We start from the raw sequence: 26,326 nt of genomic DNA, 5'->3' as shown, positions 1-26,326 counted from the left end.
GCCTTCCAGTGTCCGTCCGTTTTGTTAATTAATGCGTTTCGTTGCGGCGCGCCGCGGCAGCAGCGAACGCAGCGGCGACTGTGGGAGATCGGACGGCTAAGGCAGCGAGGGCCCCATCAGCAGTACAGCAAGGAGAGCAACGGCGCAGCAACAGCGCAGCAACACTCCAGCAACGGAGCAGCCAGAACGCCCACGGCTTGTCGAGCTTTCACTGTATATCAGGGGGCAGTAGAGCGTGTGAGCTGGCGAGTAACCGAGTGCGCTGCATTGTGTGCTGTCTCGACCCTGTCGTGCTCTCTCTCTCTCTCGTAGATAGGTAGCGACTTGGATGGCACCCGCGGCAGCAGCAGATGCGGCGGAGGGCCCCCCGCCGTCGGCAGGCGAGGGGGAGAGGCGGCATCTGGAGGAAGTAGAGATGTGGCTTGAGGCGCTGCAAGAGGCCCCAGGAGAGTTGTTGCGTCAGGAAGCAGCAGCAACGAACCAGGGGAGGGCTTTGGCCTTGTGCGTCTCTCGACTGAGGGAGCTCGCTGCAGCCGTAGAAGGGGCCTCCTCGCAGCGCCTAAGGGGGCCTCGTGCTGCTGCTGCTGCTGCTGCTGCTGCTGCTGCGCAGCAGGAGACTTATCTAGACCAGTTGCGGGCCTTAGAGAAGGCGGCTCTTTCAGGCACGAATGCCGAAGCTCAAGGCGACTTGCAGCAGCAGCAGCTGAACTTGCAGCAAGTATGGGAGTTGCTCGATGGAGAAGCCACTCGTTGCATCCGCAGAGCGAGGAAGCGTCTGAGGAAGCTGCGTCAGGTGTGGGGCCTCACTAACACTGGCGAAGGGATGCCTTCGGAAAACGACCTGTCCGGGAGCAAGAGACGCAGGGGGGCCCGTGTGAGTGCTCCCGCAGACAAGCGACTGCAGCAGCAGCAGCAGAAGCGGCAACAAGAATTGCAGCGGTGCATCTTCAACCCCGAAGCCTTGTCGCTCCTTCATGCTGGCACCCACAGGTTCGAGTCCGAGTCAGCAGCGGAAAGCGAAGAGGATGAAGGAGAGGCCTCAGTGATGGGAGGTGCCTCTGCTGAGGAAGAAACAGACGGCAGCGAAGCGCGAGGGGAGCTGCAGTCAGGCGACGAGGGAACGGAAGAAGAAGAGGAAGAAGAGGAGGCAGGAGAAGAAAAAAGTGCTGAAGAGGAAGAAGTAGAGGAAGAAGAGGAAGGAGAAGAGAAAAGCGCTGAAGAGGAAGAAGTAGAGGAAGAAGTAGAGGAGGAAGGAGAAGAAAAAAGCGCTGAAGAGGAAGAAATAGAGGAAGAAGTAGAGGAGGAAGTAGAGGGAGAGGAGGGTACAGAAGGACCAGCGTCAGAGAGTGACGCCGAGGATGATGATGCTGCCTCTGCAGAAGCAGACGATTTGCTAGACGAGATTGAGGGCAGAGAACACGAGAAGGCGCAGCGGGACCGCAGCAAGAAGCCTAAGCAGCACCAGTTGGAAGACGAGTTCTTCTCTCTCGAGGCGATGCACCGCTTTGTGGAGGAGGCAGAGCAAGAGGAAAAGAAACAGAATAAGCAGCAGCAGCAGCGTCTGCAACGGCAGCGTCTGCAGCAGCAGCTCGATGACGAGGAGGAAAGCGAGCTAGATGACGAAGAAGCTGCAGCAGCAGATTTGCTGCTCTACGAAGGGATAGACCCCTCTGCCAAGGGCGGTGGTGGTGCTATTAGTTATGAGGCCTTTTATAGCGAGTCTAAGGGTAAAGAGCAATCCAAGCGCCGACTGCGTGAGCACTGCAGGAGCAGCGAAAATGAGATCAGGGATGTTGAGACAGCAGAAGAGTCAGAAGAGGTCGAGGGGGAGCTTAAGGGCTTTGCTTCTGAGGGTCCTCTGGATGCGGAGGATCGGCGCCTTGAAAAGGAGTTGGACCGGCTTCAAGCTCTTATGGAAGAAGAAGATAGAGAGAGGCGGGAGCAGCGCAGATGTCGCCGCAAGCGGGAGGAGGAGGAGCAGGAGGGCAGTTGCGGCAGTAGCAGCGAAGTTGATGAGGCTCCCATGGCTGCAGCTGTTGCAGCAACGCCTCCAAACAGGCGTAAGGTGCGCGCAGGCTCAGATGGCTCGACGGCTAGAGCAGCTGCAGGGGTGGCGGGGGGAGATGACTCTCTTGCTGCGCTGGCGTCCAGAGTAGAAGCTCTGGAGGACGAGTTGGTAGCGCCTAAGAGCTGGGAGTTTACTGGCGAGGCCTGGGGCAGGCACAGATCGAAAGACGCGCTGCTGGAATTAGAGGACCTGACAGTTCCCTTTCCTGCACAGCCGCAGCAGCAGCAACTGCTGCTGCAGCACCAAGACTTGCGTTTAGGCGAAGATGACGGGGACGAGGAGACTGTGGCGGCAGCGGCGGCGGGAGCCTCTGGCTCAGCTGTTGCTATCAGCACGTTTATTGAGCGGATCGTAAAGGGGCGAATAGAGGAGGCCCTCTTTGATGACGTGCAGCGGAAAGCACTACCTAACAAGCCGAGCGGCGCGGGCAGCAACAAGGCTGGCGCAGCCGCGGCGGCTGCAGCGGAAGAGGAGCTGAATATGCAGAAGCCTGCGGAAGGACTTGGGGACCTTTACGCCAGGGAGTATCAGGAGAAGTTGCTGGGGGCCCCCTCGCAGCAGCAACAGCAGTTGGATGCTGAGAAGCGGCAGCTTTTAGAGCTCTTTGGGGAGGTAATGTATAAGTGCGACGCCTTAACAAATGCACAGTTTGTACCGCGCCCTGTTGCTGCCCTGGCTGGCTCCGCTGAAGGCAAGGGTGCTCCTGCTGCAGTGAGAGTAGAAGAGGCCGTGCCTGTATTTGTCCCGGTGGATAGAAGCGGCAACAAGGGCAGTCTCCCGGAAACGAGGAAGACGGCAGAGGAAACCACGCAAGAAGAGCGGCGCGCAGAACGGCGTCGTAAGAAGGAGCAGAGACAGAAGCAGCTGCGAAAGCGCATAGACTCCGGAGAGCTGACACTGCAGCAGGCAAGAGACAGGCAGGAGCATCTGCAAGCAAAGAACAAGGCCCAAAAGGTAGAAAGAGCTCAAAAGAGACGAACTGGCTTGACGAATGCAGAAGCCATCAAAGAGCTCAGAAAGGGCCAGAAACGCGTTAAGACTGTTCAGTTGCTGGCAGATGCCGCAAGGGCGAAAGCCGCTAAGGCGCAGTCCCGCACCAAACACTGATTTTTCCGCATGGAATGCGTGCGGGGGATTCGTTTTTGGATTTGCTTCTACTGCTGTAGCTGCTGCTGCAATGCACTGTCGCCTCTTTCTGTTGCCTGGAGTCGCAGCCCTAACTGCTTTCAGGAGTGCTTGTCGTTACTGACGCAAAGACGTCCGTATTTGCAGGTGCAACTGCAGATTGGCTTGAAATTTGTAGGCACAGGGGTAGCTGCTGATGCTGATACGGCTTTAGTAGCTGCAGCTGTCTGCATAAGGTTCTCAAGGGTCAATGCACTGCAGGCCATCCCCCCAATATTGCAGCACAGGTACTGGACACGGAAGAGATGTCAGACCCTCTTGTCAAAATCTAACACCACCTACGATTTAATGTTGCACTACAGCGAAGCTACACTATCGTTATACTGCTCTCGTACCGTCAACGCTACTTCTACCGCTGCTAGCTCGACTACCAATGCTAGTGCTGCTAAAAACAATCTTTGCTAATCCTGCAGATGTCCACCTATTTCAATTTTCTCCCCCCCGCTCCCCGCCTTCCTCCCCCCGCGAGTTCATCCGTGATGTTTTAGCGTACACAGCTACGCCGACAACTAGCTTCTGCTAGAAGTAGCATTAGGTTCTCGCTGCTGGCAGGCACACACATCCTTCAACGCCGACACAAACATTTTTTTGCACAGCCTTAGGCACCCCGCCCTAGATCGCACGTTGAGGAAATGTGCGGGTTGCCGCAACACTAGCTGGCAATACAGGCGCAGCTGCCTGCCCATATGGGCAGCGCACTGGAAGCTTTCCAGTGAACGAAAGTGCCGGCTTCCCCCCGATCTTTGGCATTTGCCAGGTGGTGTACACTTCGTAGACTGGCTTGCTTTTGTGCAGCTTCTACTACTATTCCGCTGGCGTGCTTTCTACTCCTGAGCTGACGCACTTTCCCAACCTCCTTCAACTCCCCCCTTTGTGGCATTGTCGAGGCGTCAATGGAGCCAATGAGTAGCTGCCAGTGTAACTCCTTTCCCCACTCCACATGCTTCAGGCGCAACTCATGCTTTGGTCCCTACTGTTGTCCTGGTGCAATAGCAGCACCTACTGAGACTGCTACGCGCGCGACTCCCCCCATACGTGCTTCTAGAGGTCTTATGCTAACCCACATCTGCAGATGCCCACTCGACCTCTTTTACTTTACAACTGCAGCAGCAGCTGCTGCACCTTCGTTAAATGCCGCAAATGGGAAACAATGGCTTAGCACTGCCAGAATAGATAGACCCCAAGCCGCCCTCCCTGCAACCTCTCTCAAGCAAACCACCTGAAGCGCCAGCCCATTACTTCCCGCAGCTACTAGCAGCGCTGGTACCCCAGCAAGAGAGCTGCTACTGCTGCAATGAGCGAAGCTCTCCTACAGCTAAAGCCGCTGGCGGCAATTGCTAAGGCTTCCATATGGGGAGCAGCTACAAAGAGCCTCTAACAAAACACGTTAGGTAACGCCTCCCGTAGAGGGCCCCTTCTACACACAGGGCTTTCCTCACATGAAGCTGCTAAAAGGCCAGATGAGGCAGCGCGAGGTGCGTCACCAAGAGCCTCACCAAGCAACCGCTATGACAAATGCAGCATAAGCCGCTGCAGCACCAGTCCTCGCTCGCCGCAACTGCCACATTTACGGTGACGAAGCAGCTCTCCCTAAATCACACCGATGGATGTCCACACCTGCGGTTGCTGTTATCACCCCCGTAGCTGCTGCTGCACCTGCCGCTGTTGGCACAAATGCTCTCTTGGGGACAAGACCTTCAGAGACACGGAACAAATGGCTCTTTAAGCTGCGATAGCAGCAAACGAAGAGAGCCAGCAGTGGCAGCCGCTAACTGCCTGCACACCTTGCTTGCGGTTGCTGCTTCAGAGCTTTGATGCCGAAGTACCTGAACCATGACCAAGAGACCTGCGCCTCCACTAATAGTTACCTGAAGGTAAGGGTTTTCTCCTGTAGGTTGCATTCGTTGCTACTCCCGGTTGCTGCTTTGCAGTTGCTGTGGCCATGCCGCTGCCCTGCGGGAGATTTTCGCTGTGGTGCCACGGCCGTTCTGCCACTGCTGCACTTCTCCTCCTGGGGAGCTTGTACAGATGCCCCTGCGTCTGCAGCAACTTCCCGGCATGAGGGGCCGCGCCCCCTTCCTGCACTTTGGCCAGCTGCACCGCCACTTTTAAGGCCCTCCTACATGGGAGGCCTCTGCATTTGTGGTGCGCCTCCTGGCATGCCCATCATCCCCGAGGGCCCCCCCTTGCCGGGTGCACCCCCCATCCCGGGAGGGCCCCCCATCCCGGGAGGGCCCCCCATCCCGGGAGGGCCCCCCATCCCGGGGGGGCCCCCCATCCCAGGGGCTCCCATCATACCCGGGCGGGCCCCCATAGGGAGACCTCGGCCCATTCCTGGGGCCATTCCGGGTGCCATGGGCCCCCCTACGACGCTCGGTCTGCCCATTGGTCCTCCCATACTTTGGGGCCCCATCATCCCTGGAGGCCCCATCATCCCTGGAGGCCCCATCATCCCGGGGGGGCCCCCCATCATTCCAGGGGCCCCCATCATGCCGGGGCCCATCCCTTGCGGTCCTCCCATGCCCGGAGCGAAGGCATCTGGTCCTCCAATGCCCTCCATGAGTGCCTGCTGTTTGAGCAAGTCTTTCTGCTGTTTTTCAGAGGCCCTGTCGAGTAGTTCTGCCAAAAAACCGACGATTGTCGTGACAATGTAGAGGGAGGAGCCGATGATCATGAGGTAGAAGGCGGTGGAGAATTTGGGGAGGGGAAACTGTTGAGAAAGAATGATCATGTTCCAGCAAGTGTCTGTTTCCCAAACCCAGTATCCTAGGGCACCAAAGGTGAGGAGGCCTGCCACAAACCAGCAACCAATCATAAGGTAGGCCATCTTTCCAAAGAGGAAGAACCAGCCGATTCCGATAAGGGTGAGCGTTCCTCCGAGAGCGAGGATACCGAGAAGAAGCGTGTTGACTGTGGAAATCCGTTTGTAGCAGGAGAGGCGCGTCGTCAGAGCATCCTGGCAGGCGGCGGGGCACTGTGCAGCCCACGACTGGTACTGCGCATTTGTGGTTTGCTGCTGGCCTAAGCGGACTGCATTGGTGATGGCCTCTTCGCTCGTCGTGAGGCGGTCACTCCAAGACACCATAGAACGGCCCCCATCGAAGGAGATGTTGTAGAGGCCCCACTTCGTCTGCTGGTAGTTTTGATACTGTTCATTACTCCTAAACATATACCGGAACTCTATGGCCTGGCTGACGCGCCAGTCGGGCAGGCACATCGCAGCAATGGACACCCCGACTCCCACCAACCCCAATACCCACACACCATACCACAGAGGCCCCACAACCTCCGGCACCTCCGGCTCGTCACTCGAGTGGCGACGGCCACCTAAGCCCATTTTCCCGAGGGGCTGGGCTGTGCGCTGCTGCTGTGGTAGATTTTTTCGCGAAGGGGCTGGGTGTAAAGCAGTGGTGTGTCACGGCTAGACAGTGTGCTGGGGAGGCGCAGCCTGGGAAAGCGCAGCGAAGCGCGTGAAAGGAAGAGTGGAAGGGAAAAGGGAGCAGCTAGAACAAACGAACCACACCAGCCAGGCCATGAAAACACTCCACTCGCTGGGGTGCAAGCCACCTACGCTGCAGGCGAGCCGGCAAATGCCAGCATATCCGCGTGGTGTCTACTGTTGCTCTGATGAAGGGATAAACTCTTGCACTCGCCGTCGCCGTTGTCGGGAAGGACGCTCACAGACAACGGGACCCTCGAAAAGCAAGGTCACAAGGAGGGGGCAGCACGCCGGCCCAGCTGATCACCAATGGGGGAGTGACTGGGAGAAATATTCCTCAATAGATGAGGCAGAGGGGGGACTCGCAGTAGCAACGCACAGAACAATGGCACCGACCGTACCAAGAACGGCAGCAGCAGCTCGACGCGCACGTCGATGCAACTCCCCCGAGCATTTCTACCACCTCGATATTTCACCTCGAAGGCAGGTAATAACAAAGAATAGAGGCAAAACACAGTGAAAAGGAAAAAAGGGAAGAAACAAGCATCTGCAATGTCGTGCTGGGGATACTTGCTACGCCTGTTCCTGCTGCTGCCGCCGGACTAGCGGTGGCCACCAGCGCTGCATGGGCAGTTGCTGCTGCTAACACTTGGGAGGTTTATTGAGGTCCAAAACCTCTTTTCCTTACACATACCTAGATTAACACACGCCGAACTGTTTCTCAGGGCATTCATAGGCCGCTTTCATTAAAGGCTCGCCTTGCAGCACAACGGCAAGGAGACGCCCTCCGTGTCCACGCGTAGGGAACCCGTACAGTGCCAGTCGCGGGCGTTTTTTGACCTACCCTTAGGCCTGAAGCGCGCAAGGCAGCAGGCAAAAAGCCCTTGCTTTGAAGCTCTAAGGGTGCAGGGACCTTAAAGGAAAAGATAGGAAGAGCAGCAGCAAGAGCTCAGGGGCCCCCGACGGGCTGTGTTCGTCTGGTCAGCAGACCCCATGTTGAGGGGCCCACCCCCGGGGGCCCACCAGTCAGCGGCCGTACGAATCCGGACCGCTCTGGCCTTGCCTTCACTAGATAACATGATTCTTGCATTCCTTAGGCACCAGGAGGTGCTGTAAAACGAACGCAAAAAGCAGCACGAACGGAAGGACGTCGCCGCAGAGGCAGCACACCAGAGGCTTCCCTCGATACCCAAGCTGTGTGTACCGCGTTCCTGGAGCAGTTGGGCTTTCACTACTGGAACGCCACCAGTTGACACCAGAGGCCTCTATTCTTGTGTCGCACCCCTGTGGCGTTTGAGTGATAAGGAGAAGGGGCCCCCAAAGAGGCGGGCTCAGGGGCCCCCCGTCTCGGCTCCAGCGCATGCAGAGGGCCCTCACTCCCCCAAGGCGTCGCCAGCATCCAAATGAGAGCCCACCCTTGTCAGGGCTGCTCTGCACCGTTGGCTGTGTGTGTGAATTCCAATTCTGGAGGTACGGCGTGCTCGATGCTATGGACACCAGCTGCACCAAACGTCCAGCAGCACAACAGCCAGTGCTGCACTGGCAGCCACATCGGCGATCTCTGTAGCTTCCAGCCGTCTCGATATGGACTATAGGGGCCCCTACGGTCAGGGGGAACCCCCCGGGGCCCCCGAGCGGCCCCCGAGCAGCGCTGCCTCCCTGGAGAGACCACCAGAGCTTGACGCAGCAACCACTGCAGCGGCAGTCGAGGAGGCAGTCACGGCAGCAGCGGCTGCAGTTGTAGCTGCAAGAGGGGGCAGCAGCAGCGTGCCATCCTCTGACACATTGGTGCACAACAGCCGTCTTCCCCAGGAGGGCGACTGCGGAGAAACAGCCGCATGGCCCCGCCACAGGAGCAGAAGTCTAAGAGAAGACAGCCACAGAAGCAAACCTTTCAGAAGAGAATGCAGCCTCAGGAGCAAACCTCCCATAAGAGAAGACAGCCACAGAAGCAAACCTTTTAGAGGAGAGTACAGCCACAGCAGCAGAAGTCCAAGAGAAGACGGTAACAGGAGCAAAACTTTTGAAAGAGAATACAGCCACAGGAGCAGAAGCCCCATAAGAGAAAAGGGTAACAGGAGCAGAACTTTTAGAGGAGAATACAGCCACAGGAGCAAAACTTTTAGAGGAGAATGCAGCTACAGGAGCAAAACTCCCGCAAGAGAATACAGCCACAGAAGCAAAACTCCCGCAAGAGAATACAGCCACAGAAGCAAAACTCCCACAAGAGAATACAGCCACAGGAGCAAAACTCCCACAAGAGCGTACAGCCACAGGAGCAAAACTCCCACAAGAGGGTACAGCCACAGGAGCAAAACTCCCACAAGAGGGTACAGCCACAGGAGCAAAACTCCCACAAGAGCGTACAGCCACAGAAGCAAAACTCCCACAAGAGAATACAGCCACAGGAGCAAAACTCCCACAAGAGAGTACAGCCACAGGAGCAAAACTCCCACAAGAGAGTACAGCCACAGGAGCAAACCTCCTACAAGAGAGTACAGCCACAGGAGCAAACCTCCTACAAGAGAGTACAGCCACAGGAGCAAACCTCCCACAAGAGAGTACAGCCACAGGAGCAAAACTCCCACAAGAGAGTACAGCCACAGAAGCACGAGGAGTCCTCGTAGTAGAAGGCATTCTCCATACACAGGTGGGGGTACTCACGACTGGTGGTGCCTACCGAGGAGGCACTCCCCAGAGTGGTGGCTTCGTTACAGAGTCTCTTCCCGTAGGTCTCCCTCTGGGAGGCCTTCCGTAGAGCATGAAGGTGATCGCCATGTCTCTAGACGGCAGCCCATCCGGCAAGCACCTTGCTCTTCTGAGAGTCAGTCCTCTAGTAGACGCTGCTCTATCGAGTGGCACAGCTCTCGGGAGAGGGGTGCCCTCTGGGGCACATCAGAGGCGTCTTTGAGGACGGGCAGCTCGCGCGGTAAATTTTCGCAGCTTCCATGGAGCAGGCGGTCTAACGAGAGGCGAGGTATCTCTGACACGCACTGTCCTTCCTCCCTCTTGGTGCAGCAACAGCTCCCTGCAGGAGGAGGGGGGAAAAGCGAGCGGGCTCCTTCTGCCTCCAGACAGTCCGTGGGGAGGGGGTCTCTAGGGGGCTCACACTTTCGCGATGACAGTGACTGGGAGCCTTCAAGAACTTCCAAGGCACGACCGGGTGCTAATAAGTGCCGCTCCTTTGAGCGGCGAGGGTCTTCTCCAGGGGTGTCTGCGGAAAAGGCCGGCTGGGAAAGTCTCGCAGATCCTTCCAGACGATCCCCTCGAACAAGAGCTGCCTCTCGCCAGCGGCTCTCAAACGAGCAGCAAACCGCGCAGCAAAAGGAGCAGCAAAAAGGAGACTGCAGTGGGAGGGGCACTTCGAGGAGCGATTCTCAAGACAGGAAAAATCCAGGGCGCTTTCCAGGGGCCTCTCAGCTGCACGAAGACGCGCAGGCGATAAACAGAGAGGACACGGAGGCGCAAGGACCCACACTTGAGGCGCAGCACCGGCTGCAACAGCACCAATGGTCAGCAGGAGCGGCAGTCGGAGAGGCTGAGCAGCTAGCGATCCGGAGGGAAGATGCAGCGACTTTTGCGAACAACGCGCTCGAACACGGGGAGGCAGGGGTTGGGGGTGGCTGCGTAGCGGCAAGTGCAGCAGCACCAGCAGCAGCAGCTATACCACCATCGTTCCCACCATCACGTCCTCCTTCTTTCCTCCCTCTCCCAAATCCCCCCTCCCACGTGCAACCCCGATCTACGGATGACCGTCCCCATGGTGCCATCGTAGCCTCCGCTGCAGCAGCATTAGGGGAGGCTCAGAGAGACAGCGCGAAGGCTTGGGAAGACGGGCGCGATCGGGAGGGGGCCTCGCTTTTCCTCAGCAAGGATCAGACTTTGCAAAAGCTCGGCAAAAGCAGCACCATAGAGGATGCTGCCAGCAGGCAGCACCAAGAGCAGCAGCTGCAGCAGCAGCATCAACGGCAGCGGACACACCCACCGCAAGCCCCTCAGCAGGACCAGCATGAAGGTTTGCTCATGGGGAGTTGCAGCGAAGCAGCAGTCTCTCTCAGCTCCTCGTTTTCGGCAAGCGTAAGCAAACGCACCGGTACCGTGACTACGTCCATTGTCGCTAAGCCACCATTTCCTGCGGCACGCACAGCAGAAGTACACCCGCACGCCTCTTTAGAAGAGCAACACAGACCCTATCAGCAGGAGAGGACTGACAGAGCATTGATGCCCGAGTCGCCTTCGACTAAAGGGCCAGCTGTGCAGCAGCAGCAGCAGCAGCAGCTCAAAGAGCCGGATCAGAAGCACGCCGAGCAGCAGGTTTGCCCTCTCCCTGAGGAGGCTTTGTTCTGGCAGCAAAATCGTGGCCTTGGAGCCGCCTCGGTGACGGATGTGCAGCAGCAGCAGCAACTGCAGAAGCAACAGCAACTGCCACGGATGCAAGAGCAGGGATGCAGCGCAAGTCAGCACGAAGAGCCGCGTTCCTCGGCTGCACCTCACAGCTCGGCAGGGGAGGCTCCTGCAGCAGCTGCAGGACCAGCACTTGAGCACAGCGGCCTCTTTCCTGGAAGCCAGGGAGCACCCACGCCTCCTGCGGTACTGTGTTGCTTCCACAGACTCCACAAGGCAAGCAGTGACGCTTCTTCAGATGTCTCTGCTGCAGCGCTCGGCGCGGAGACATCGCTAGCAGCGGAGAGGAGAGAGGAGGCACCAGAAAGGTGGAGAGACTCCCACAGCACGCAGAACGACTTTATCAAGCAAATGCTGCACAGCACGAGCATTCGAGGCCAGCTAGCTCTAGACTGCCTTGGCGAGTCGGATCTGCCATGGGAGGAGGACGAGGACGTAGCCGACCCTTCTTCAACAGCCGCAGCATCCACACCAGCCGGAGATGCAGATCCGTTGCAAGATATCTTGCGCCTCTGCAAGCCCCTGCAACCAGGGATGGAGCCGAGTGTGCCGTCTGTGTACAGCGACGCCGTTGGCGACACCGACAGAAGCCTTACGAGCGCCGCAGCTGGTGAGTCGCCTCCTCCTGCTGCTGCCGCAACGACGAGTGCTGCAACAGCGGGTACCACCTCTCCGGCCTCTTCGGGGAGCGCCGTGACGCAGGCGCTTTTCTCTGCCGCTGCTTCAGCCTGCATGCAGCTGCTCGCGGCGTCGCCTGCAGTAGCAACAGCAGCAACAGCGGTTCCTGCATCTGCTGCTACCGCTACGTCTTCCTCCACTGCGGCTGCACGCGGAGCTCCTCCTCCAAGCGCTCGCAAGGGAGTGGGAAGCGGTGGCGCAAAAGATGCACCAGCCGGAGTGGCCGAAGTAAGGAGCACCAGGTTCATCCCTGCAGAGGGAACCCCCCTCGAGGTGTCAAGGGTGTTAGGAAGAGGTGCTGGTACGTCTCCAATAGCGCCAGCAGCAGCTGCTGCCGCCGCACGACTTGTGCGAAGCATTGCTGCAAGCTCTGCCCCGCTGCTTCAGCAGTCGGATGAAGCTGTGGATCAGTTTGTCGTATCCCTCGCAGAAGCCGCTCTTCAAGGGGTGTTCGCCCCCAGATGCCGATACACCACCCGGTTGCAGCAACTACAGCACCAGCAGCAACAGCACCAGCAACAACAACAGCAACAGCACCAGAAACAGCAGCAACAAAAGGGAGATGGTGCAGGCCACACCAGCAGCACCAGCAGCGGCAGCAGCGTTTTACAGGCCATGCCCAGCACCGTTAATTTGCCCCTATTCAGCATCCCTGGCGAGCGTTCGAGGGCCTTAACGAAACGCGCATTAAGCGGGTTGCCAGCAGAGCCAGCAGCGGCGACAACAACGGTGGCAACTCCGGCAGCAAAGCCAGCCATCACAGCAGCAGCAAGACGCTCCGTGCTAGGCTGTGCAGAGGAATCAGCGGCTGTTCGCACCTCCGCCAGCGGCGAGTCTCGCCTTATTACGGGAGACACGGGGGTGGCCGGTGTGTTTGTGGCGTCTCATGCTTTCGAACTGGGAGGCGTCTCTGGGGCTGTGGGGTGTCTTCAAGTACACCCCACGGAAGCCACTGTTGCCGTCGCTGGCACCACATCGGGGGAGACGTTCCTTCTGGATCTAGAAGGCCTTCGTATTCGCTCTGCGCTGCCACACTGCAGCAGAAGCAGCAGGGGCAACCCCGGCAACAACAGGAGAGCCTGCAGTAGTGTGGCTTGGGTAGAGGCGCAGGGCCTGATAGCGGTCGGAAGCTGTGAGGGAAGGATCGCTCTGCTCGATCCCAGAGTGGGAAAAGAAGTTTCCAGCTGGCATGCGCAGAAGGGCCCCATAGATTCCTTTCGCGCGGTTGGTCCTTACGGTAGGCTGCCTGGTATTGCTGCTGCCGCACTCTTTCCGCCACCAATTCAATTTCCGGCTTGTTGCTGCTGACATTCGGACCGCTCAGCGTTAGCCGGCAGGCAGGGGTTACAACATATCTCGCCTGCGGGGGTCGTGTTGCTGCTTGTTCCTATGCCACTGATCGGCACCTACTGCTGCTGCTGCTAGTGCTGCAGCTTCTTATCTGCTGCAGCTTTTTATCCGCTGCAGCTTCCCATCTGTTGTACTTTTCCATCCGCTTCTGCTCCTGTTAGTCCTGCCGGCTAAGTGTGGCGCCTACCCATGCATTGTTTCTGCGGCCGCAGCATGCGTATCTGCCTCTTCCAAAGAAGCATTTTTAAACTTTTGGGACATAAGAGTGCCTCCCCAGGACCCCCTGCAACCCTTCAGCTCATGCGACTCCCAAGACTGGTGGTGCGGAGGCGGGATGGGGGCACGTCGTGGGGTTCTTTCTTGCATGCGATTTGAGGATGGTATATCCGACGTTGCAGTCTCTCCAGAGGAATCGTGCTTTGCTGTGGCGACCTTGGGAGGCGATGTAACGGTACGTTTGCGGAAATTCTAGGTCTTTCGACTTGAGCTTTTAGATCCCGTATACAATTGAGCCTGTCTTGGGAATCTGGCTTCTTCCGCTGTGCTTTGGGGGGACTGATCGCAGCTGATGTCTCTGCCCCTGTCCCCGCATCCTTGCGAGCCGCTGTTGTCGTTCCCCTCTACGCATGAGCTGACGGTGTACACCGCTTTGGAGTTTTCTGCCAACGGCAGGGCCCTTCTGGTCACTGGGGAGCGGCAGCATTCTCAGAGGAATCGAGAAGCCACCGGTAAGGCCCTTTCTCACCTACTGGCGTTTCCCCAGGGGCCCCACACCCATGCATGCTGCCATTCTCTGCAGCCCCCGCTTTGCATGCGACTTGGTTAGGCGTTTGTACGCCTCCTGAAGGCTGGGCGCATGCCTATTTCGACCTTCTCTCACACGCTGCCCCTGCAGCCGCTTGTTTTTCTTACTGCTGCGCCCCTCCGTCATGTGCTTCGTCCATTGTGGCTGTGTTGCTGGTGACGCTCCAGGGTTGCTGTCTTTTCCAGTGTGCGAGCTGTGGGATCTACACGACACGAGCTACAGGGCGCAAATGTCGGTATGGGGTTCTTCCTGGGACCACCTGCGGCCTTATCCGTTGCCTCCAAGGAAACAGACGCAGCCGCGCGTGGTGGACTTCAAACCCTCCCCCCTCTTAATCTCACCTGACTGCCTCTTCCCCCAACTGCTCGCGGTGCAGAGCACGAGCATCAAGTGCAGCAGCAAGGCGGGAAGCAGCAGCAGCAACAGCAGCAGCAGCAGGCCCTTCCACGTCTTTCTCAACAACGCATTCCTGGACGACACGGGAGGTCAGGATGCTGCACAGGAAGGGAAAGCGGAGGCCACTGCCACTGTTACTGCGGCGTACCCCAAGAAATCACCCGACGAGGGAGAGAGCTTTGCTGAAGGGTCTACGGAACGAGCATCTGCAGCCGCAGCAGCAGGAGCAGCAGTAGACGATAACGAAGAGACTCTGCTGGAGTGGGCCCGCAATGAGGCCTCCAAGTTTGAGGGCCCCTTGGGGGGCGATATGCGCACCCCGGCAAGGGCCTTCTGCTGCAGCCTGTGGAGGGACAAAGTTCTGGGAGTTGGCGGTCCAGCACATTTGGGAGGAGCCCTACACCTCTGGGATGCGAGCTCAGGTATGGACTTTGTCGGGTGGAGGCTGAGCCAGAGGAGCAGCGAGACAGGCAGATGGCAAGTCAAACACGTGAAGAAGATATGCCGTGCATCGAATTCTCTGTCAGTTTTTGGCTCTGTCGTTGCTTGCCTGCAGGTTTCCTCTGTAGCAGCAGCGTGAGCCCCCAGAGTCAGCAGCAAATCCGCTGCATTGCACCACACCCCCGAGGAGCTCCTTTGGCTCTCACCGGCGGCATCTCCTCGTCAAGGGGTGGGGTTGTTGTTCTTTGGGGGTATCTTTCTGTAGGGCAAATGGAGGATGCAGACCTTGTCGCGCTGTAGCATTCAACGCTTTAAAGGCAGCACAAGCACTGGTAGCGACAGCGACTGCGGGAGTCGCTTCCGCAGTGCATTCGCTTGCCGCGGCCACTCATGGAAGCTGCCCTGCACAATAGGAACTATAGGATGCCTGGGAGTGGCATTTAGCAAAGTTTTTTGTCAGGGTCGTGCAATTGTCCATGTATCTAGGTGAAGCGAATCCCCCTTGTGCCATGATTGATTTAGAGGGGCACATAGAAACGGGCCCGTGGTGTGCATTGTAGAAGAGCCGTTAGAGAAGCCGCTTCCACAGCGGCTTCTTGGAAGAGTAAGCAATCCAGTGATGTGCTTTCTTACCCTCCATCTGGTGTTTCAACTGTTGACTTGTTTCTGAGTTCAGGAAATCGTAGGCAGTTAGCACAGGATAGTGCCTTAGGGTTGCCATAGCTTATTTGGACACAATTGGCAAATCGCACGACCAGACACCAAGCACCAAAAGGCACGGGCTGCCACTGGCTATAGGGGGAGCTTACGTATGGTTCTGACACCAAAGGCATGACGCGACATGAAAAGAGATCTTGAGTCTAGTTGGCCAAGACATGTATCTTGGCTGCATCAATTAGTAGAGAAACACAAGACTGGAGCTAGGCACTTCCATTCTTCCCCACGGAGTAGTTAGGGCTCAGCCCTCTTGAAAGGAGTTCGCACCCCTTCCGTCTTTCTTATGCTGTGCCCCTAGTGGCGGTGCTGGCCCCTCGTTACCATGATTCAAGCTTCCGTGTTTTCTGTCCAAGCTGTTGTTCTCGAGTGTGCGAATTCCTTCACCACAGTATTCCCGTATGCACCCCTTTGGCCATTGCTGTAGTCGGTCGAGCTCTACACGAAGGCACTTTCTGCGGCACTATTTAGATGTAATCAAGAATTAGTAGGTAGACGATTATTGGTTTGGTTGTTCATATTTGATTCTTTTGCGGATAAGAGTTAGCTCATTGAATACGATTAGAATCAAGATTGTGTACGTGTAGTACAAGTGTATGCTACTGTTTGCGCAAGCTTGGCCTGTTCAAAGGCTGCAGCAACGTCCACAAACCTTTGCGATGGCCCTCGCTCTCATGTATTGCCGTAGTTTTGTAGGGTGCAGAGGGCATCGGCAGGCAGCAGCTCTTTTAGAGTGGCACGCAAGAATACTTTTGCGTTACTTCATGGTTGTATTGGGTTTGGTGCTAATAAGGGGTCTCCCTATGGAAGCCGAAGTGACGCACTGCAACTGCAGTCCGTGTCTGTATCTGTCGAACAAGGCTCGCTTACACCGAAGTAAGGACTCCGGAAAGTTGGTGAAGCCGACTGCCTCTCTATATCCTAATGCCGTGTTGTGTCTCGTCCTGTGAAGAATGTGCACAATCGCTATACCTGTTGGCTAACTCTGGTTTGGTCTTGGCACAACTAGGAGTCAGTTATAGCCGACGACTGGGCTGCGGGCCCGACACCGTCGCGTTGGCGGCTGTCTGGGCTTCTTTGCTTATGGAGGCTTGCGCCAAATTTGAGCTGTCTCTCAGCCGCTTGCGTTAAGCAGAATACTTGCTCGGAAGCTAACCTTAGCAAAGTTAATATGTATCTAGACTCTCAGTGAATTCCTGGCACATACTACGGACTGTTCGTTGTTAACGGGCTGGGCTACTTCGGAGAGCAGCCGAAGTGCTCGAGTTGTAGAGCGATTGCGTTCAGCTCTTATGTGCCTATGTATGCACGCTACTCACGTGTATGCTAATGAGCTAAGACTGCACCTTCCTTCGTTTTCATGTGCAACGCCGCAAAGTAGAAACAATTTAATTGCGAGGTAAGTCACTGCTTTACGTCACACTCTTTGAGTCTCTGACACCATAAGAGGCCACTTACACAATGTTCCACAAGAGGCCTTTGTGGGGAAACACTCAACTTTGGACTCAATAAATAGCAAACACAAAGTTATTGAGTGTCTTCGCAAAGCAGCTGCCTCCTTTTTCTGACCGTGCCACTAAGGATGCGGCATGAGGGGAGAGGAACAGCTAGTACGTTGCATGCAGCTGCACACTTGGAGCAACCCGTGCATCCCTAACTAGTGTGCATAGCGCCTAGCGCACGCGCAGACGACACCATTGCATCTTCTTCTATCAAGCTAAGTGCACTGCAGCAATAAAAACGGTACACGAACAGACAGCCGATTGGTCATCGTTACTAATCCTTAGTTAGCGTAGGTAGTGTAGTAGAAAGTGTTGAAGTGTAGCTCAGCGCGCTGCAACGTGTGTGCGTAAACTTGGAGTTCGCTTTGTGAAACTGGAAGACACTGGACACCTTCCGCCTAAAAATCTCACATGCAGGCCTCTGTATCTCATGCAGGCTCCAGTCTCTTGGAGAGCCAGATGATCAGGTCGAGGCAGGCTTGTGCATTGGTTTTGTCCAATGTTGAGCAAACCACTTGAGTCAATGGCCGGCCGCCTTACTGACTGCTGAAAGCAGCAAGTGCACCAGCCAAGACTCTTGTGTAACCTGTTCACTCGTATGTGCGCTTCCAGAATCACGAATTGTAGAGCGCATCAGCTCCTGTTTTATTTTAATGGATGCAAGCTGCCTCTCTTTGTCCAATGCCCGGTGGCTTGTGTCTTGCCACAGCAGCAGCTGCACCAGAAGCAGCATGTCGGCTGCTATGGATCTTCTGCCTCGGCAGCCGTCGAGGGCCCAGTTTTTCTGCTCGAAGAAAAGGAAGATATTATTTCAAAGTTGCTTCTTTGTCTATATAGCCGTAGATGCCACGGCAAAGACAGTGCCACCCCGCCGTAGCAGCAGCAGCAGCAATTCAGTGACTGCAGGAGCAGCAGCAGCAGCCAGGTACTGCAGCGAAGAGCTCTCCGTTCATTTCTCTATTTGCTTCTTTGCTGTTTTATTTTCTATTGTCAACAGCAAAGGGAAAGAATAGCGCTTGCGAGGGCAGTGGCAACAGCAACAGCAGCAGCAGCTGGCTGCAGCTCGAGGCCCGCTGCAGCGGCTAAGGCCCTCCCCAGCCTTCAGGAGTCTGCCGCTTTGTTGACCCCTCCAGCGCGGCTCACGCAGATAAAGGCATTCGGCTTTTGGCTAAAGTTTTTGATCGTCGTGGGCGCATTCTAGTGGCAGCGTTGGCAGCGGCAGACAGAGGAACCACCGCCGACTGGGGGACCAGCAGTCAGGCCCAGTTTTGCCCGGTGGTATTTGTGCCTGCTTCCTTCATCGCAGTTAAGTGTATCTTTTAATTGTTCCACTGCAAGCTTTGTAGTGTGGCTAGGCCCTGAGGGGTGTAGGCAGGATTTAGCATTTTGGGTCTGGCCTTGGAGGGCCCTTTGTCGGCGCCTCGTGCCGGCACGCCCGCAAAAGTGACGAAGATTAAGGAGGTGTCTTGCGGCATAGCCGCTGCTTGGGTGCCGCTGTAGCGGCAAGAGGCTGCTTCAGGTGGAATAACTGTCCAACGAAGGTTTCTCGTCTTGGCTCTGCTGAGTCCCGTGGCGAGGCCTCCTGCAGCAGTGCCACCGGGAACAGCTCCCCGAGAAGCGTCAAGAGCACGCGACAGTTCCCGAAGAGCAGTCCAGCAGCCTCTGGTGCGTTAAAAGCATGGATCATCTGCACCAGAGCAAGGCTTCGGCCCTTGCAGCCGAGCTGGGATTCTCGAACACCACGAAATCCAAGCTGGCTGTCCTCTCCGAACGCATCTGCGGGTTTGAACGCCAAATGGAAACAGAGGCAAAGCAGAGACGGGAAAGTGAAGAGGGCAGAGTCATTGCCATAAAAGAGGCTATCTCCAAATTGGAGAAAACCCTGAATGCAGAAATCAAGCGACGGGTGGAAGCCAATAAGGCCCTGCAAGCGGTACGATGGCTACCACCGTAGTGTCCATAATAAGAACCCGGCATCCGACCCCCTGCTTCCTCCCACCTCTTTCCGCGCAAAGGCGTGACTCGAGCTCCTCCAAGAGTCTCTCTGCGCTCTGCAGGGTGTGTGTGGCAAAGGCCACGCATCGCAAGGGAGGGGGTAGGGGTGGGGCCTTGAGACTGTTGCTTTCTGCGGTTATGCTAGCCTATTCCCCACCCTTTTCCTTTGTACGTATTTATCCTGTCGTGGAGCATCTGTATTGACTCTCCTTATTGCATCTTAAACCCCCATCCACTGCCTTCCTTTTTGCCTGACTGTCCCATGCCGGTTTCCCACTTTCAATGAATACTCCAGCAGTCGCCAGCCGTCGTTGCCATTTTTTGCACCCTGAGAGCATCTCGATTTGCGCTTTCTTGAGCTTTTTTCACCCCTTTGTTTGACTGCAGATGTTCGAGAGCCAGCTGCTGCAGGTGCAGGACAAGCTCTCTCAGGTGTTCGTAGATAAGTTTGAGCAGCTGCAATGCGGGGTGGATGCGCTGAATGAGAGAATCTCTCTTGTCGAGCGAGAATTTGCCGTTGAGAGAGACAAACAAGCGAGAGAAGCAGAGGAGAAAAACGCCGCTATTTCCAACGATATCTCCTCACTGCAGGTAGGTGTTGCTTCATGCGCTGACGCTGCAGAGAACTCATGTTGGAACGCGCTCAATGTGCCTCCTCCATAGCCGTGATTCGATTGAATGCTGCTGTATCACTTGAAGCTCCTGCGTGGTGTGTGTGTGTGTGTATATTGCAGCACGCATTCGAAACCGATAAGTCAGGCCGACAAGAGAGAGAGCTGCAGCTAGCCAAACGGCTGGGAGACCTAGAATACAGGACAGAAGGAAAATTTGAGGCTGAAAAGGTAAAGCAGTGCACGCAATCCTTATCCTAGCTCAGGTGGCTGCACAGGAAGAAGACGCGTGCGTGCCTTGTATCGTAGCCCGTATTGCAAGTAGCCGCTTCTTGCCAATTGATACACTAGTGGCCCCATGCTTTGTTAGATAGGCAGCCGGCCCTGCGTAATCCTGAAAAGAAGAAGCCCCTCTGTGTTTGCATGCGTGCGGCTCTGCTCATCATGCCCGTTTGCTGCAGAACGCGAGAGAACAGAAGATTGAACAGCTGAGAGAAGAGCTGGAAGAAGCAAAGCGGATTAGGGAAAGAGGAGAAGAAAAATTTCACACTTTCATTCTCGAGGAAGTTGCAGCACTAAAGAACGGGCTCATTCTCGAGTCCCAGGTACGTGCAGCTCCACTCGATGCTAATGCTGCAAGGGCATGTGCTTCTGCAGATTTTTGTTGGACGGAATTTTGGGGAGATATGGAGGGACTCTAATTTCATAACGTAAAGATTTGATTGTTCTTTTCAGGCCCGCGAAGGCGCTGACGATGATATTGTGCAGGCGGTGAACCACTATACCACAGCGTTACAGGATGCGCTGCGCCTAGTGACGACTGCGTAGAGCAGCAGCAGCAGCGAGAGCCGTGGCATTGGTTTTGTTTGACTCCTTAGCGAGGTGTATATGAACAGATGCAGCTCGTACCCAGAGGGGAGCGCCTGTGGTTCCCCAGCCACCCCTCACTAGTACTAAGATCGGAAAATGTGGATCACAGGGCCAGAACAACACAATTCTTTGTAGTGTAGCACCTGCAGAGCCTGAGACACTAAGGGCTGTTGTCTGTGTGTGGTCTCCCCTATCCTCAAGGAGGCCTTCACAGTCAGTTAATTTTTTTTGATGTGGGATGGTTGGGGGGGCCTAGAGGGCCCTGTGAGGGGGAGGGGAATATAGGTGGGGCGGCACGTCTTGGCGAGCACGCTGGGGTGTACTTTCACTTCAAGTCTGCGGCGTTACTTCTTGAATTCACGCTTCTTTGACTTGGAAATGGTTCATTGCATAAACCACCTATAGAGAAGGGTAGCAAAACACACAACGGCTGTCGAGGCTTTTGTTTGATGTCGTAGCAATGGATCCAGTATTCGCTACGGCAGCTGCTGTGGCGCAAAGACCCCCTGAACTGCTGCTTGCGCCGCTTCAATGGGGATACATGCATCCTACTGCGTTCAAAATAGGGTTCTCCCCGTCATCCTTCAGGTTTGCTGAGGGAAGGCATTCCATGGGTTCTCCTGTGGGGCAGACATATTCTAATATTTGAGCCGGCATTCCCTGTAGCAGTGGCAGTAATCAAAATAGCATACAGCTCCAAAGGCTTCATGTGCCGACAAGCCCCGTGTCTGAAACGCTTTCAAAGAGAAAGTCGTCCTACTAGCCGAGGAATCTAGGAATGACCAACTATGTGATCCCTGCATGTGGGTGGAGCTCCATAAAACAACGCTGTTGCCCATCTGTGTGTCGATCCGCACTAATATAGCAGCGGTAGTGTGCAAGGGAGTTGTTCCTCTCCGTCAAACGCGAAAGCACTTGGCTTTATGCATGACCAATACTTTGACAGTTACTTTTACCCAGTGCAATCGTATATCTTAAACTCATGCCGAGACATATTTCGAGTTCGCCCAAGCCAGGGTTGCTTTCTAGCCGCCACAATGTATCTGGGCACCTGGGGGAGGGTGGCGAGAAGGTGCAGGAAGAGCTCTTGGGTGAAAACGACATTCTTTAAGGGCGCCTTTGGTTTCTTTTTGTCAGCTAGCTTCTGATAGATCGTCAGACTTGTAATTGAAGCCTACAAACATCCAACAGTAGAAGTCCGCGAAACATTTGCTCTAGCCAAAGAGGTAGGGAAGACCGAAATATGACATGGTCTCAACAAAAATGAAGGCAGATGCATGCGGGTGCGTGATAAAGAACTGTGGGGAAAACTCAACCTCAGGGAAGGCACGTATAAATATCTCTATGTAAGCATCTACATTATTTTATTTGTCCATGGCACAGTGGACCCGTCCTGGCGCTAAGGAACTCCAAGCCCTATTCAGCCGAATGAAGCTTCAGTGCTCTAAAAATGTTGCACCGCAGCACCAGAACCGCCCGCACCCCTTGTTTGCACATGGCCTTCCACAACTTCTGCTTGCATTTCTGCTCTTTGAGAATCTCCCTCTTCGTCTCTGTACATTTGGTACAGATCCTGTTTGATTTGAATGCCAATACAGCCGGTAGCAACTCGATCACCACAATTCCACAGTCAACCGTGGCCCTACTTTGGTTAAATCATTTGGCAGAATCTGAAGTGGCTCTGCCGTACAAGCTACTGCTCTCAGTACTCACCCAGGGCGGTTAGCACATCTTCCATTTGTGCTCTTTCGGCCATCAGTGACTCTTTGGTGCTCGTGAGTTCTTCAACTACATCCAGAATAGGGTCCCTGCAACAGGCCAAATCTACATGACCTCCTGAGACAGGCAGCAGCAACGGGTTTATTTCTTGAAGCTACACCTGTCGCTACGGCGGCTGGATCAGCAGCATGTTCCTCTCACCTGTACTCGCCAAAGTGGTCAATCAATACCTGTTGCGGATCAGCTGGCAGACTCTCGCCTTGTTGCATATTCAAAAGGACTGAGTACAACAGCTCATCATGGTAGTACCAGCTGCTCCACATGAGCCTGAAAAACGCTCTAAAGAAACGAATACTTGTTCACACGACGGCAGCACCTTAGTGCTACTAAGCTACGCAGTCTTTGGTGAAAGGAAAGGAAGGCTAGGCTCTAGCCGCTAGGCGATCTACAATGTAGAAAATGTTAAATTCAGCAAGATGCCGCTAGGGACCCCAAAGGTCGCAGAGGTGCTCATAGGGGAAGGTCAATTTCTGTGGATCCTAGGGGCCTTCAGTGCCCTTACTTCTGTGTATATATACAGATTACCATTGTGCTTTACCCTTTTTATCCGAATGACTAGGTTTTGTAGTCTAAAAGTGAAGAGGTATGGGCGTGCATCAACAACGTACGCTCTACTAGCACTGGGACCACCCGGGTATCTACCAGATACTGTCTAAACTCCTGCAATTTCCGCTTGTGCTTTTTCTCCTCGGCTTCTGTGAAACTTAGCGCCACTAGGTTGCTTGATTCTTGATTGTTTTGCTGCCCTTCCTGACTCCCTTGCAGGCCCTCTTCTGCCAATTGATTATTGGTCCCATCCTCAGGGATGTGTGCACTAAGTGCATCCATGCCTTAAGAAAAATGTGGAAGGCCAATAGAAGAACTTATGTTGAGAGAAGTCAACAAATGTCTGAATGGGGGCTACCAACAGGGGCAAATGGGCTAGGTTGATCATTCATGGTAGGTGTCGGATAGGAGCTTCACACTTCACTCAAAAGCCGTCGAGGCATCTAGTTAGCATTACTACTGTTTTTATATCACGATTTAACTAAAAAACCAGATGAGTGCTGTGGAAATGCGTCACGACTCTCGGAGTCACCAGGAGTATCATTATCCTGAAGACGCTCTCCCAGAGAGCTTATGAGGGTTCTCTCCACAACCTGCCTTCCTTGTAAGGGTGATTGCCGTTTAGGAATGCGTGTGTGCATACAACAGCCCCGTTGACCATTTCCGCATGCATGCGTGGCGGGCAGCCCCAATATGTGATCTCAGTGACTCCAGTTTGCATTTTTGGCCTCAAGAACGCGAAATGTCCCTTGATTGTTAAGTTTCAAGCGGCGTCACAAAATTTAGTAACTTTTTTCTCTGGATCCGTTAGTGCACTTTTTGGCGGAACATGCGTACAGTTCACCGTCACTACCCTTCAACATACTAGGAATGACCTCTTGGTTTTGTATCCAAGATTTGTTACCAGCTCTAAGCATGTCTAGTTGACCCTGTGGTACGGTGTGAGGCGATAATCTAATCAGTGTAGGGACCACCCTTACTGCCACAGATAGGCAGTAAGGCCCAATACAGCCTTACTTTTGTAAGGTCTCTCGGGGTAAATTAACGATGTTTAAAAGGAAGTTTCCTGTAAACGACACTTTATGGAAGGTAGAAGCCTGTGCAGAGGACTGCATAAAGTAACACCGGGCGGAAACACAAATATCTGTTGTACGCCATCAGCCTTCGTAGCAGAGCGGGCATGCACCGTCCTCCTAAGGAACATGGCTTCGGAAAGCTAATACGGCTGTTTTCCCGGCATGATTAAGTGAGGCAGGGAACCGTGTTTTTCACTACTATAACCGTGCACACGCATTGCTCTGTCTGCCTTTACACACGTAGTTGAGGAATCGGAGCCAGTTAGCCTCCTGCCTCTGTAAACGTACGGTCTGTGAGTTTATTTCTCGGTGGTGGCTCAATACGAATTTTTCGGTAGGCTACAGCGATGTTGATGGAGTTGCTGTAACTCCCCGTCTAAATTCTTTATAGGGAGACACGTAACTCCACACCCGATACAAACTTGTTATAAAGTTCGTTGTTTTCCAAACATCCCTCCCGCCTTCACCTGTCCGCGACCCTCGAAGTTCTCCACATACGGGGAGAGCAACAATTAGGATGCGCGTAGTTCCACGCTCCAAGTACTCGTCCACAACTATTTGCACATTGCATCTGGAGCAGAGGAACATGTTGCGTCCTCTTTTATCGACTTCCATTACTTTGCAATAAACAAAAAGAACGTATGGACAGACCTAGGGTTGAGCACTGACAAAAAACTGGTATAAACATAGGTAGTGTAGTAGAAAGTGTAAGTGTAGCTTGGTCCGCCACATCCTTTCCACCGACTAAAAAATACGCCGCCGTGTTGCTCCGTACCTGCACTGCGAGACCAACTGCGTGCAAGGTAGGGGAAGAGTTCCCGCCTTATCGCCACTGTCCAGGCAGAAGAAATGCGAAATAACAGTGCAGGTGAGAAACACGAAGTGTGCATCAACCTTTTACAAGACTTCTTGCAAAGACAGGCACACACGCATATTAGGCAACAACGGGCGAGGCACCGCACCAACAGGACCGCTGCAACGCGATGGCTCGCTGTCATCGAAGCGCTAGGTTAGTGAGCTTCCCGGTAAGAGACAGAGGAACACGAGTCAATTGTGTAAACAGAATCAAAAAAGCACACGAGCTTAGCAAAGCTTTCGCGCGCCATAAAGTGACCTCTTGGGAAAACAGCTGATGCATGCAGTATAATCAATTTCAAAGCCACAAAAGTGCAAGAGACGGAAATTTAGGATTGCGATACACATAGGTGAACCAATGATTTCAGACAGAGCATGTGCTGGGGAAGGATAGCTACATCAGCGCGCAAGGAATATCGTCCATGGCGACTAGTCTTGTTAACCAAACCGAGCCGTTTTCCTCAAATAACCAAACTCGCAGCTGCTTTTTTCTCAACCATTGAAGTTGACGTTCGTCACCCTATTTCACTCAAAACTTCCATGTAGTATGCCATCGGCGCTTAAGAATCCAAGAATTCAATGCTTTAGTCTTAGGTACCAGCACTTTTACCGCCTGCCTCTCTGTGGATCCTCTACCAACACACGGGTCACTTGCCTACTCGGCAAGATCAGCAAAACGTTTGCAGAATCGAACATTCTTTTGGGTATCCAATACTCACAAGTGCTGTGGCACGTCCAACTATCGGGGAATTTGATGGAGTACGAAAGAAATGCGATATGTGAGAAAACCGCAAACGATCCTAGGAACCTGACCGCAAATTTTTTCGTCTGGTAAACCCCCCGTAAACCTCATAGAACCTGCTGGTCCAGCTGGACCAAACAATCAGGCTCGAAACCCGCAGCGGGTTGCAGCATATCATTGTTCTTCCCTTGTTTCTCTTCATCTTTGCGCATATATTCGCGTCCACTAGCCAGCTCGTCTTCGAATCTTTCTGCTGCTAAGGGTGTCTACTGACCATGGACCACAGGGTCCAGGCCCCAAGCAGAGAGATTTTCCCTAGTGCATGCCAGGGATGCGGAAGTGCACCGAGTGCATTTTTGTAGATTGAGCCCACTCAGCACAAGGAAGAAAGCCAAGCCAGGCACTTGGGTTTTTGCGGGCAGAAGACTGCAAGCAGTGCAGGAGGGTGCGGGTCGTGGGCTTTGTCTGCCCACTTGTCTTAGCTACGACAGCAGTGGTCATGTTATAATAATTGCGCAGGCAGGTCATGGATTCACGCCAGAACGCATTCCCAAATCTCAGATTCCCAAACATCACGATACTCCTGAGAAATATGAAGCTTCCAGCCATGAGATGAGGATACATGAGCGATTGATTAAGCTGTGATAGACCTGGAGTATGGTATAAAACGCGCGTATTTTACTTGGTCTGCAACGACATAGACGCTAGCCTGACCTTTTGCCTTCGAAAGTCTGACCATGAAGTCAAATTTACATTAGACTTGATCCATTCATGAAGCTTACGACTTGTAAGGGCTTGGTTTTGCAGATTGTGCGGCTTTGACTGCTGGCAAGCCGGGGATAACAGTGCTGCAATGTGAATCCCATCTTG

The 26,326-nt window shown here is 54.5% G+C and overlaps 4 protein-coding genes across 4 annotated transcripts; 3 read left to right on the top strand and 1 right to left on the bottom strand.

Annotated features, from left to right (window-relative positions):
- Positions 1-328: 328 nt before the first annotated feature.
- Positions 329-11,073, top strand: LOC113146638 (trichohyalin-like). The gene is made up of 2 exons (XM_026334628.1): positions 329-3,156; positions 10,953-11,073. The coding sequence occupies exons 1-2, from the start codon at positions 329-331 to the stop codon at positions 11,071-11,073; spliced, it is 2,949 nt and encodes a 982-aa protein (XP_026190413.1).
- Positions 11,074-11,123: 50 nt separating this feature from the next.
- On the top strand, positions 11,124-15,066 carry LOC34618291. Its single transcript, XM_026334626.1, has 5 exons — positions 11,124-13,067; positions 13,300-13,575; positions 13,690-13,720; positions 14,097-14,747; positions 14,882-15,066. Exons 1-5 carry the CDS (start codon positions 11,124-11,126, stop codon positions 15,064-15,066), a joined length of 3,087 nt encoding a protein of 1,028 aa, XP_026190411.1.
- A 3,594-nt stretch (positions 15,067-18,660) lies between these two features.
- Positions 18,661-20,416, top strand: LOC34618290 (SF-assemblin). The gene is made up of 5 exons (XM_022731625.1): positions 18,661-18,915; positions 19,365-19,568; positions 19,712-19,819; positions 20,050-20,193; positions 20,324-20,416. The coding sequence occupies exons 1-5, from the start codon at positions 18,661-18,663 to the stop codon at positions 20,414-20,416; spliced, it is 804 nt and encodes a 267-aa protein (XP_022590225.1).
- A 1,744-nt stretch (positions 20,417-22,160) lies between these two features.
- Positions 22,161-23,065, bottom strand: LOC34618289. The gene is made up of 3 exons (XM_026334625.1): positions 22,857-23,065; positions 22,379-22,504; positions 22,161-22,266 (listed from the first exon to the last, which is right to left on the bottom strand). The coding sequence occupies exons 1-3, from the start codon at positions 23,063-23,065 to the stop codon at positions 22,161-22,163; spliced, it is 441 nt and encodes a 146-aa protein (XP_026190410.1).
- Between the last annotated feature and the right edge of the window lie 3,261 nt (positions 23,066-26,326).

The sequence above is a fragment of the Cyclospora cayetanensis genome, unplaced genomic scaffold, assembly GCF_002999335.1.
Source record: "Cyclospora cayetanensis isolate NF1_C8 unplaced genomic scaffold, CcayRef3 CcayRef3_contig_46, whole genome shotgun sequence".
Lineage (NCBI taxonomy): Eukaryota > Apicomplexa > Conoidasida > Eucoccidiorida > Eimeriidae > Cyclospora > Cyclospora cayetanensis.
The sequence above is the reverse complement of the archived record's forward strand: the minus strand, read 5'-3'. Positions and strand labels throughout refer to the sequence as shown.

What these genes read in the sequence shown, in the direction of transcription:
- LOC34618291 (XM_026334626.1), top strand. Translation starts at nt 11,124, where the DNA reads ATGCAAGAGCAGGGATGCAGCGCAAGTCAGCACGAAGAGCCGCGTTCC. An exon ending in CGCCACCAATTCAATTTCCG is followed by an intron (nt 13,068 to 13,299) that starts GCTTGTTGCTGC and finishes CTGCCGGCTAAG; the next exon opens with TGTGGCGCCTACCCATGCAT. An exon ending in CCTCTGGGATGCGAGCTCAG is followed by an intron (nt 14,748 to 14,881) that starts GTATGGACTTTG and finishes GCTTGCCTGCAG; the next exon opens with GTTTCCTCTGTAGCAGCAGC.
- LOC34618289 (XM_026334625.1), bottom strand. Translation starts at nt 23,065, where the DNA reads ATGGATGCACTTAGTGCACACATCCCTGAGGATGGGACCAATAATCAA. An exon ending in GATACCCGGGTGGTCCCAGT is followed by an intron (nt 22,505 to 22,856) that starts GCTAGTAGAGCG and finishes AGCGTTTTTCAG; the next exon opens with GCTCATGTGGAGCAGCTGGT. An exon ending in GACCACTTTGGCGAGTACAG is followed by an intron (nt 22,267 to 22,378) that starts GTGAGAGGAACA and finishes GGCCTGTTGCAG; the next exon opens with GGACCCTATTCTGGATGTAG.
- LOC34618290 (XM_022731625.1), top strand. Translation starts at nt 18,661, where the DNA reads ATGGATCATCTGCACCAGAGCAAGGCTTCGGCCCTTGCAGCCGAGCTG. An exon ending in ACGATATCTCCTCACTGCAG is followed by an intron (nt 19,569 to 19,711) that starts GTAGGTGTTGCT and finishes TGTATATTGCAG; the next exon opens with CACGCATTCGAAACCGATAA. An exon ending in GGCTCATTCTCGAGTCCCAG is followed by an intron (nt 20,194 to 20,323) that starts GTACGTGCAGCT and finishes TGTTCTTTTCAG; the next exon opens with GCCCGCGAAGGCGCTGACGA.
- LOC113146638 (XM_026334628.1), top strand. Translation starts at nt 329, where the DNA reads ATGGCACCCGCGGCAGCAGCAGATGCGGCGGAGGGCCCCCCGCCGTCG. An exon ending in GCGAAAGCCGCTAAGGCGCA is followed by an intron (nt 3,157 to 10,952) that starts GTCCCGCACCAA and finishes CCAGCTGTGCAG; the next exon opens with CAGCAGCAGCAGCAGCAGCT.